The sequence below is a fragment of the Lycium ferocissimum genome, chromosome 4 (genome assembly GCF_029784015.1).
Source record: "Lycium ferocissimum isolate CSIRO_LF1 chromosome 4, AGI_CSIRO_Lferr_CH_V1, whole genome shotgun sequence".
Classification (NCBI taxonomy): domain Eukaryota; kingdom Viridiplantae; phylum Streptophyta; class Magnoliopsida; order Solanales; family Solanaceae; genus Lycium; species Lycium ferocissimum.
The window spans coordinates 7136926-7148076 of record NC_081345.1 but is presented as its reverse complement, the minus strand read 5'-3'; the positions used below and the strand labels follow the sequence as shown (position 1 = coordinate 7148076).

At 37.6% G+C, this 11151-nt stretch overlaps 1 protein-coding gene across 8 annotated transcripts; it reads left to right on the top strand.

The window, feature by feature from the left end:
* Nucleotides 1–1148: 1148 nt before the first annotated feature.
* On the top strand, nucleotides 1149–8477 carry LOC132051490 (uncharacterized). Of its 8 annotated transcripts, none has more exons than XM_059442582.1 (7): nucleotides 1149–1225; nucleotides 3264–3431; nucleotides 3523–3725; nucleotides 3891–3995; nucleotides 5167–6875; nucleotides 7580–7651; nucleotides 8039–8477. In XM_059442582.1, exons 2-6 carry the CDS (start codon nucleotides 3308–3310, stop codon nucleotides 7632–7634), a joined length of 2196 nt encoding a protein of 731 aa, XP_059298565.1. In that variant the 5' UTR covers nucleotides 1149–1225; nucleotides 3264–3307; the 3' UTR covers nucleotides 7635–7651; nucleotides 8039–8477. The 8 variants fall into 8 exon arrangements, with proteins under 8 accessions (XP_059298565.1, XP_059298564.1, XP_059298567.1 ...); XM_059442581.1 differs by having other exon boundaries at nucleotides 1149–1250; XM_059442584.1 differs by having other exon boundaries at nucleotides 1197–1315.
* Nucleotides 8478–11151: the final 2674 nt, after the last annotated feature.

Below are 11151 nucleotides of genomic sequence, written 5' to 3'. Positions count from 1 at the left end.
AATTTTTAACTACTTCTAAATACGGAAACGTCATTTGAACTACCATTCCCCCAGGCTAAAACGTGAAACTTTTTATACATATGGTGATTATGTATATTGTGTCATATAACATGGGCATAGATGCGGTATAGGATTTCTATCTTTTTTTTTACTTAACGTATCCTAAGTATGTATTAATAAATTATTCTAGCTATTATGGTGCTCTGTATGTAATTAGAAACTTAAGACATTGGAAAATACCTTTTGAGAATGTAATACCCATCTTAGTTTCTTTTTAGGATATTAAACAGTACTGCAATAAATATCCAAGTAATTTATTTTATCAGTTGTAACAATATTCAATTAATTTGATTATAGAATTACAGTTGGTGTCACTCATGGAACTATAAAATGTAATCAGTTGTAATAGTAACTTTTAAAAAATGAAGCTTGATAATAATATATTCAGAATTACTTTTGAAAAATTAATTCTTACATGTACTTTCTCTGTCTATTGAATATTAGTACTACAGGAGTACAAAAAAAGCTATGGAGATTGGAGGGAGAGATGAGTAAGAGACTGCCACATTAAAGTTTAATGGGGACTACTTTTTTTGGACAATCGTTCAAAAATGCTGCAAATGCAGCGTGTGGTATAGAAATCTAACTGAATGAATCCACCATTATTGACTTAATGGGGGGATACTTTAGAAATTACATGGAGATTGCTTGATTTTTTAATATGGGGTCCACGTTTTTTTTAATTTTTTTTTTTACATGAGTTGGAGGTGGACGACGTAACCTCCTCCAAACTCATGCTTCTAATATAGTAAAAATAAAAAAAATAACAAATCACGATATTAGCAATGTAAGGGTTTTTAATAGATGCATAAGCATGGCTAAAGACACAATTGGCCCTGAAATATCTCAAAACCTTTTCGAATTATTAAGTTAGAAGGTATTTTTGTAAACAACCAATTTTTTTAAAATTATATAATGCATGTTATTTTTAATACATCAAATCAAGCAGTCAATAAGAAATACTCTCAGCATAACTAATGGAAGCATTACTAATGCCAGCATTAATTACTAATACACTGCATTATTCTTAAACGGCCCTTAATGCTTTACCCATAAAATAAGGGAAGTTACACATAACACCATATGTATAAGAAGTTGAGAGCAATTGGCCGACCCGACTCTTTCTTAATATTTCAGTCCTTTTCGTCTGTACATCAATTCAATGGTATAACCTGTTTTGCCTCTTTGAGGTGTGCCCCATCTTTGATTTCTATTTCGGTTTTATTTCATGCTGCTGGGGTCCCATACCCATGAGGTATGAGTCTCATAGAAAGTGTTTTCATGGTTCTTCAGATAAAGAAACAACTTAAAGGGTACCATTTGAATGTTCACTACTGAAAATAGTTTTTTGGTTTTAATGAGTAACAACTACTACTGCTTCTAAGTCCCAAGCAAGTTGGAGTTTAGCTATATGAACTCTCATGCCCATTTTGCTTCATTCAATATTATATAATACATTTAGTCCGCGTTTGGACATAAGAATTGTGAAATTTGAAGAAAAAGCAGTAGTGTATGTTTTCAAGTTGAAAATAGTATTTGGAAATTGGAGTTGTTTTTGAATTTTTGTGAGTGATTTGGAGTGAAAATTGTGAAAACAACTTTTTTGGAGTTTTTCGAATTCCGTAATTCAAGTTGAATATAAGGTAAAACTTAACTAAGACTTAATCCTAACTAATTGATATCGTCTCAATAGATCTTTTTCTTCTATTTTCAGTAGGTCAGCATAGATTCCTAAATTGTAGGTCAAACAACTCCCATCTGATTTTAGGTCTACCTCGGCTCTTTTAACACAATCACCCACCATGGTCTCACACCTATAAATAGGACTTGACCAAATCATCTCAATCGACCTTCTCTCACTCTATCTTCTATGTGTGCTACTTGCACCTTCCGTTGAATGTGGTCATTTTTTAATCTTGTATTATCGTACATCTATCTTAGCATCGCATCTCTGTGATACTCATTTTATGGAAATGTTGGACTTCAGAGGCATAACATTTACTCCCAAATAACATTGTTGGTCTTACGATCGTTCTATAAGACTTGCCTTTCACAAACAGCAACAACATACCCAGTAAAATCCCACAAGTGGGGTTTGGGGACAGGGGCGGAGCCAGCGTATGTCCAGGGGTTCATCCGAACCCCCTCGGCGAAAAATTACAGTGTATTTTTAAAGTTAAAATTATTTTATTATGTATATATAATAGATGTTGAACCCCCTGACTTCTTCGTATATTTACCTTTTAGAATTTTTGAACCCCCTGGATGAAAATCCTGGCTCCGCCACTGTTTGGGGAGGGTAAGATGTGCGACTTGCCTTTCACATGCATAGATTTTCTTCCATTGCATAGCAGAATGGTAGTAGTTTTCCAGTTCAATCATGCTATCTTGGTTCTATGTGTGACATCCTTATCTATCATATACAAATTCTATTGGAATATCGATCCTAGATACTTGAATTGTGGATTTAGGCACCGTAATGCCATTTAATCTTACCTCAAAAAAGAAGTAACAAATGATTTTGTTATTGAAGCATATGTACTTTCCTGTTGTTTTTGGATTCCCATTACTCATAGTTTACTGATTAGAAGATTGATGATGTTTGTGCGAACTGGTGTTGGGCCAGCTAATTCATGAGGGATTTTATCGGTCGTGAAAAAAAAATGAATGATGTTGCTTTAGATTGTGGGGGGAGGGGAAGTTAGTGTTTTGACGTTGGTGAAGAAAATGAAGTTATTACAGAAATAGTGTTGCTAGTCTTAGGAGGATATTCTTGGGAAGGTGAGTTAAGTATGTATAACATTGTTCCAAGCCTGTGACCATAGCTTGTTTGAAAGTTGGGGAAACCAGTTCTCTAGTTAAGATTGAAATAATTTGGTATTTCCATCTTTTAGTTTTTGCATCTATTTTATTGATAAAGATGGCTTGCATAGAAATCAGGTAAAATATATCATTTGGCTGCTTGCTCATGTTATTGTGGTTGTGTTTGAGAGGAAATTTACTCAGTAACCGTGTTTACCTAGCAGACTCCTCCAAGCCACCCCCTTAAGATGAACCTCTATTTAGTTTGACCTTGTTGAAGGATTTGGATGCATCTTATTTCATCCATTTTGCAAATTTAAAAATTCCATATAGGTGTACTGTTCTCTGGTTGTGCTGTCTATTTATAACACCTCTGAGTCTTCCGTCTTTGCATTAAACAGTTCTCTGGGATAACATAAATGCAAGGTAGACTGCAATCAAATATATGATCTCGGAAGCCCTCCAACAATCTTTCATGGATACCAAGCGTAGCACATCAAATCTACCATGGATATGGGTGATCGAAACATTGGCAACTTCCAATGAGATAGACACATCTTTACTCATCGGTATGTGTGAAATTACAATTACTTTGTGACAAAAACTATTGTATCAACTGTGATAATGGCTGCTTTGACTTTTCTGGTTCATGCATAACAGATTTGGTTAAGCGAACTCCTGAAGTTTCTGATGATGATATGGGGAGAAATGCGAGGGAACTAGTCTCCTTGAGAGTTTTAGAGTCCTTGTCTGTCCAGGAAGTCTCAAATGCATCAAATAATGATGCTTCAGTTCCCAGTGATAAAATTGAATTGGATCGATCAGTGCGCTGTGAAGATGTCCTCCGCCACTTATTTTTGGGGGTAAGTACCTCCATTTAACTTATCAAGGTTGGGTTATATGGTTCAGTAAATGAATTATTTTCTTTGATTTTAGTAATTCATTTACAAGGGCAATCTCTGCTTGAGAGTTTTAAATAGTGCTGTTTTTCACATGCTTAAATCTGCATGATGTGTACATTTGACCAGGTCTTATCAGATCGAAAAATGGCTGGGCCAGAGGTGTCCAAATGGGATGTTCAGTCATTTATTACCAAAAAAAGATCTTGCTTGCCAAAATGTGCTTTGCAACAAGTGAGCTAATCTTAATTTATAGGCCAAAGTCATAGACTGCCCCCTAAACTCGTCCACACATTCCTCATGTCCACCTAAACTGATGCTTGTTCCGATTGAACACCTAAACCCCTCCGAATTTGTACCACATAAATACTTTTTGCTGATGTGGCAAAAAAAGTGAAGCACACTTTCCTTGGGCGCGTTAACTACTCTTAAATATATATATATATTTTTTTTTGGTCAAAAACTTACCTCTTTTAAAAAATATGACTTTAATTAAATTTAAAAAAAAAATAAAAAAAATTGGCCCCTGCATTTGACCCTTGCGTCAGTCACCTCCCCCCCACCTCTTCTTCTTCTTCAGTTTTTTTTTTTTGGTTCTTTTGTTTTTGTTTGTTTTGATTCTTTAAATAAAAATAATTTGTGAATTAGATGTTTCTTTTGATCACCATTTTCTTTATCTTTTCTAAATCTGAAAAGCACCATCACCATCTTGTTCACCGGAAAAATGCTCACCACTACTACCACTCTCTTTTTTATTAAGTGTGCATTCTCACCTTTCATTGATTAACTTATATATAGCAAGAACTTTATAGTGGTGTGAACTTCGGTGGTGTGACGGAGGTGGTAACGGGGTGGTTTAATGGTGATTTATGGATGGAGAAAAAATGGTGGTTTTATTTTTGTGAAAAGAGGAAGAAGATAAAGATGGAGATGAGGAAGAAGACCGGTGGTGGAGAAAGGATGGGCAATGACGGGTGGAGGAAAGTAATGGGTGTTTTTTTCGGTGGTTGGGCGGCGGTCAGATGGAGGTGGCGGCGGCTGGCTAATCGTTTAAGTTTACATTTTTTTTTTTTTTAACTTAAATTCTTTTTTTAATAATTTTTAACCCCTCTGCCACATGTCATTTTTTAATTGGTCATTTTGCCACGTCACCGCGAGCGTAATACACACATTTTATATTTTTTTGCTGATTGTAAAAAAGGTGTCTAAATGGTACAAATTCGGAGGGGTTTAGGTGTTCAATCGGAACAAGCGTCAGTTTAGGTGGCCATGAGGAATATGTGGACAAGTTTAGGGGGCTGTCTATGACTTTGACCTAATTTATATGTGGAATTTTATAAGTTCGCACAATTGCAATGTACCTGTCTGATTGTCTGGATTTGCTTTGTTTTTAATTGACAATCAGATTAAGGATACTATTGTAGATACTACCAATCCTCTTTCTACATCCTTGAAAGCGAAGAGCGGATTGAAGGTCGGCAGTCACTCCAGAGATGGAGATTGTTTTAATGCCGTTGATTCTAATGGCACCAAGCAGAGTCGTGAAATAAGAGGCGGTGATGGTCAACATGAACATGTTTTACCAAGTGGGAATGCAACTCCTTGTCTGGGGGGAAACACGAATGGCCTGCAAGAAAATCAACCTAGGACTCTGGTGCTTTCTAAGAGGAGGATTGACGCCTCTACTGCTCATGAAGGAGAACATATCGAAACTGAACACATATCAGAGAACAGTTCTGACACTTGCATAAAGGCCTCCAAAAGGTGTAAGCAGGAAGTCATTAGTCCCAGGCACGATGCACTTCATGATTTTGAATCATCTCAAATAGATGGTGTTGCAACAGAGTTGTCTGCACAAATTCCCCAAGCTATTGTCCAAAAAGGGAACTTGGAAAATGGAGCTCTTGTTGGGGCCTTGGATGGTAGTTGTGAGGATGCTGCGTCAAAAATGGTTAGACAGAACATTGATACCTGTAGTCATGATGATCTGTTGCCTGAAAGAATGATTTCAGAGGAAAAGATTCAAAATGTTGAAAGTAGCAGCAAAGCTTGTGATGAATTGAGAACATCGAGTGGTTCACCACAGCAGGTAATTCATCAGGATTCTCACACTCATGGAACTGAAGATCATCAGGAGTGCAATCGGGGAAATTTATTCAAAGATGAACCTTCTGAAGTAGCCAAAAAGAATATTGTGGGAAGTGATGAACCTGAGTTCTCTAGTGACAGTGATGGATATCACAATGAAAAAACTGGCCTTTCTGTAAAGAGAATCGATTTTGTTAACTCTCAGTGCGCTCAGGGTCAAGATTCCTTGACAACTGAAAATGGTAGAGAGCTCAATCTTTGTGTGAAATGCAATGAAGGTGGGCAACTGTTGATTTGCAATTCGGACACCTGCCCATTAGTGGTTCACCAGAGCTGCTTAGGTTCTGTCCCCAGCTTCGATAATGGACGAAACTTTTACTGCCCCTTTTGTGCATATTCTCGTGCAATTTCTGAGAACCTGGAATGTAAAAAGATGTCCTCACTTGCAAGGAAAGATTTGGCTGCATTCGTTGGTGTTGGAGCTAGGCGACAATCAAAGAAATCCTCACATAGCTCACGTAGAAAAAAAAAGAACGGGTCTAGAGAGGATGAAGAATTGTGCCATGAAAGAAACAATAAGGACATTTTGAATGATGAGGTCAAAGAAGCCAGGAGTGCTCCAGTCGGTAGAAATTCTTTGGACGGTAAAATTATGGAGACGCCTTCACCTCAAGCAGAGGCTTCTGTGCCTCATCATCCCGAGGAAGCTGGACAAACATCCAAGAAGTCACCACATAGATCGCATGGATCAAAGCAGAAACTGTCCAGGGAGGAAGAAGAATTGTGTCACAATGAGGACAGCAAGAAGAATTCTTTGAATCAGGTGCAAGAAGAACCAGAAAATGCTCCAGTCAGTAATAGTTCAGCGAATGCTGAAGTAACACAGACGGGTTCACCTCAAGCAGAGGCCTCTGCACCTCCTGAACTTGTGAGCAGACAGAGTACTTTTGTAGAAGAAAGTTCTGAAGACGAAGACACGATTGCTTCCCGATATTGTGTGCGATTTAGGAATTCAGACAAGAACTAGTAAGTCTTCACTTGAAAACTGCTAAAAGTTTGCAAAATCATGTTGTTAGTGTGTGTATTCTTCCAAAAGAGTCATCATTTTTCTTCCGCTTCAGGATATGCAGTGTTTACATCAGTGTTGTCAAAGGTGCCCTTAAAGCGCGCTTAAGCCTAAAGCAAGGCTCAAAACATGTTGAGCGCTTCGCCTCGCTTAGCGGGCGCTTCAATGTCGTCGTCAAGGCTCTAAGACATCCTTTTCCTTGCCAATGAGCGTAATCCTGAAGAGGCATGACTAAACAATTGATATTTCACTTTATCATAATTTTGTTTCAATTTCTTTGTTCATATATTTGTTGTTCAAGCTTATAATTATTAGTCTTGCACTACACATACATATTTGTAGTTTTCTTTCATTTGCGCCTTTCTTCAATAAAGCATGTGCTTTCTCTGCGCTTAAAGCCCCAACGGACCTTAGAGCTATTTTACGGTTTTTGCCTTTGATATCACTGGTTTACATGAACACTATGCAGATGTCTTTTTAAAAGAATCCGTTTACGTTTCATTGGAACAGCTTTATGGACTTATGGTTGTTATCACCGTTGTCATGTTTGATGTTTCGTTTGTTATGACTGTTATTATTTACTCTTCACCATCATCATGGAGAAGCATCGATTATTTGCTGGAGCATTGTAATAATTTCGTATGTAGTTTCTTCAAATTTGCAGTACCTATCCTGCAATTCCTCAAGTGAGGCAGAAGCACATCCATCTAAAAAAGTAGAGGAAGAAACATTAAAGGTACTTGGATCCTTGTTCTTTCTAAAGGTTTTCTTTCTGTCTTTTTTCTGTTTTTCACTTCTCCTATGCTTGTTCTATCCTTTAGACTGTAGTTGCAAAGCATCCGATTGCTCTAGTAAAAGAGAAGTGATGTTAAACTGGGTTTCGTTCATAAAATTTCAATGGTAATGATTTAATCTTTATTGTTTTACATGAGAGTTCCAGTTGGGTGCAGCTTTATTTTTTGCTTTTATTTTCCTTCTACCAGGAAAACGTTTAGTTTACAGATTAATAGGCCTTCCCCGTGATACCTGTGTGCCTTTGTACCTAATAACAGAAAAGAGTAAAGTATTTAGCACTCTGCCATTCCCTTTGGTTGCTTAATAGTGTTTTCTGCTGCTACTGCAGGAGGGAGTGTAGATATTTTCAAGTTTTGGCTAGATGGAAGAAGATTTTGGAGTTTAGAACTGATGTTTTCAGAAGGTTGGATCGTCCCACCTTAGTTGGTTAGGGGCTTGGTCTCGAATGCTCCCCTTTTGAGATCTTACTGGCTATGACTGGAGCCAAAAAGAGGAACCGGCCCCAAGCTGTGGACCTAAATCTTAAGGGGGCTCGAACCGGCCCATTTTTCTGTTAATTATTTGTCCTTGGTGGGTATAGAAAGGCTTAGATGGTGTGCTGTGCCCACTTACCAGGTTTAGTGGTATTAGATGGTGTACTGTGCCCACTTACCAGCTTTAGTGGTATGCTAGTCAACAATGGTAATTTTTGTCCTTTTAATGGCACGTTGTCCTTGTAATTTTTGGATTAATGTGGGTATAAAAAGGCTTAAATAGTTTAGTATGCTCATCCATTGGCAAATCTTCGGACCACATAGTTGTACGAATTTCATCATCATTCCCAGTAAAAGCAAAGACATCCGGTCGACCTTGAAAATGATCGAGAACGAGAGTCTCGTATGACCGAAATTGAGCATGTGGTGGCTGGTCTGGTTGCAAAACTGAGGCTGGCAGCAGAGGAATTGGGATATCTTGATCCTCATTTTCAGAGTATGTGAAAGGAGTTCATCGCCTGATTCGTCATTGTCATCCTCTTCGCTCTGTGCATTTGCAAGATCAATATCATCGATATATTGGGAGAATTGTGGTACCACAGGCTCGTCTTGCGATTCATATTCCTTGTACAATAATATAAAATATTTAATCTACCGAACAACAAAAGATATAAATTATTTAACTTATCCAAATGAAAGACCTACCGATATAATCTGTAGCAGCAAAACTTGAGGATGGATTAACATTTTTCCTCTCTTCGACAGTTCGTGGATGTTCCGGCATGATCCGTCTAAGGCCTCATTTGTTGTCATTAAAATTAAGACGTCTGAATCTGAATGCGCATCTGAATGATTAAGATGTTGTCTTTAGATCTGAACATTGAATGATTAAGACTGTTTGTTTTTCAACATCTGAATGTGCAGAACATATTTATTTAAACATAATAAATATACAATTCAAATAAAAAAGTAACTAAATAAAAATTTAATAAAATAAAAATATTATGTGACAAAAAATGAAACATTTATGTTCGCTAGTGATGGTGGAGATGCTTTGTAGTGGTGGTGGGTTAGGTGGGGTAGGGGTGGTGGGTGGTGGTGGGTCCGGGGTGGTGGTGGGGGGGTGGTTCGGGGGTAAGGTAGGTGGGTGGTGGGGGGGTTAGGATGGTGTGGTGGTGAGTAGGGGGGAGGGGTGGTGGTGGTGGTGGGGTGAGTCGTGGTGGTGTGTTGGCGGCAGTGGTGGTCGGGGTAAGATAGGTAGGTGGGACGGTGGGTGGGTTGTTGGGGTGGGGGTGCGTAGGTGGGGTTGGGTGTTGGGGTGGTGTTGCTAGTGAGTGGAGGTGTTGGGGTGGAGCCGGTGGTAAAAATTATTCATAAAAAAGTACCTCTTAATGATATTCAGACTTTGTTCAAGATCTTAATGATTAAGATCTATTCAGACCAAATAAGTCTTTAGATCTTAATGTAAATAAATGCACTTGATGGTATAAGGTCTGAACTATTAGATTCAGATCTCTATTAAGTGCAGACAAATGAGGCCTAAGTAGGCAAGATGAAATCCCAAATCATCCAAAAAGGCATGATTTGGGATTTGAAATCATGATTTCAAAAAATATAAATATAAAATTTGATCCATACGTTTATATTTTATAAAAAAATGACCCATAAGTTGGTAGATATATTTACCAATCATGTTTACCAACCATAAGTTGGTAGATATATTGTTCGTACCATGTGGGAGGATTATATTAAAGAGTAGTTACATTACTATTCATGTTAAATTTTCCTTTTTATTGAACTAAAGTTTGATCAATTGATGTTGTATTTTTTCGAAAGGCCTTCTAGTAGCGTATTAATTTTATTATGAACTATGATTTACTCATTTGGTAAGATTGTATAAGAATTGAATTTTTTTTTATGATTTTCACAACTTGTGAGGTTTTTATGTTTATAAAAAAAACTGCAACTTAAGAAATTCAAATTGCATACCCAAATATGATTTCATCTCATGAGCTGAAATCATGTTCAAACGGCTCCTAAGCAAACCAAAAGGATCCCTAGGTAGGTTATGGTTCATTTTCACTATACAAAAAAGTAAAATACCTAATCTACTGAACAATAAATATAAATTACAAATGAAAGACCTATCGATAATAATCTATAGCAGCAAAAATTGAGGATGGACCAACATTTTGATCTATTTGACAGCTCGTGGATGTTCCGGCAGATTCCATTCAAATCAAGAGGATCCCCCGGCATTATGCTCTTGTTCATAACTTCCAACATTATTCATATCAAGCTATCAGTGGGAACTTGCAGAATCTCCCTAAGAGCCTTCTCATCAAAAGTGAATTCAAAACCATTTACAGATAAAAACAGAGTATCATCAGAGGTGAATAGGTTGGCATAAAAAACCACCACCCCATCCTCAAAGACACTCGGAACTGGAGGTTTAAATAAGTGAGTCTATTTTTGAAACTCAACTATTTCCAAAAGCTCCTTCATTCCTGGTTTCTCAGTAATTTCAGGATCAAAGACCTAACCCTTCAGTATCTTCTGAGTCTTTAAGACTTCCTTTCTTTCCCCATCTGACACTTTCACTTTTTGCTTTTTGGATGAGGAACCTGGTTCCCTTCTGACATTTATAGTCCTTCTCCTGAGAGAACGAGTCCCTTTCTTTGGCTGAGTTTTTTGACTCTCAGCACCAGGTTCTCTTTCCTCATTATCGGTTTCCTTCTCAGCAGCCTTTTCGGATTCGACCTGCTTCAATTTCTTTTCTTTGAACTTTTCTTTACTGGTGAACTTTCAACACTAGGTTCCTCCACTTCTGCTTCTTTCTCATCCACTCCTACATTTTGAACATTATCTACCTTCGTCGTAGGTGGCTCCTCTTCTTCATCAACTAACCTCAGCGTTCTCTTCATTGACTGTGCATTTTTTCTTAAGATACGTTTCTTCTTGCAGTTCT

What these genes read in the sequence shown, in the direction of transcription:
- LOC132051490 (XM_059442582.1), top strand. Translation starts at nt 3,308, where the DNA reads ATGATCTCGGAAGCCCTCCAACAATCTTTCATGGATACCAAGCGTAGC. An exon ending in TCCGCCACTTATTTTTGGGG is followed by an intron (nt 3,726 to 3,890) that starts GTAAGTACCTCC and finishes ACATTTGACCAG; the next exon opens with GTCTTATCAGATCGAAAAAT. An exon ending in AGGAATTCAGACAAGAACTA is followed by an intron (nt 6,876 to 7,579) that starts GTAAGTCTTCAC and finishes TCAAATTTGCAG; the next exon opens with TACCTATCCTGCAATTCCTC.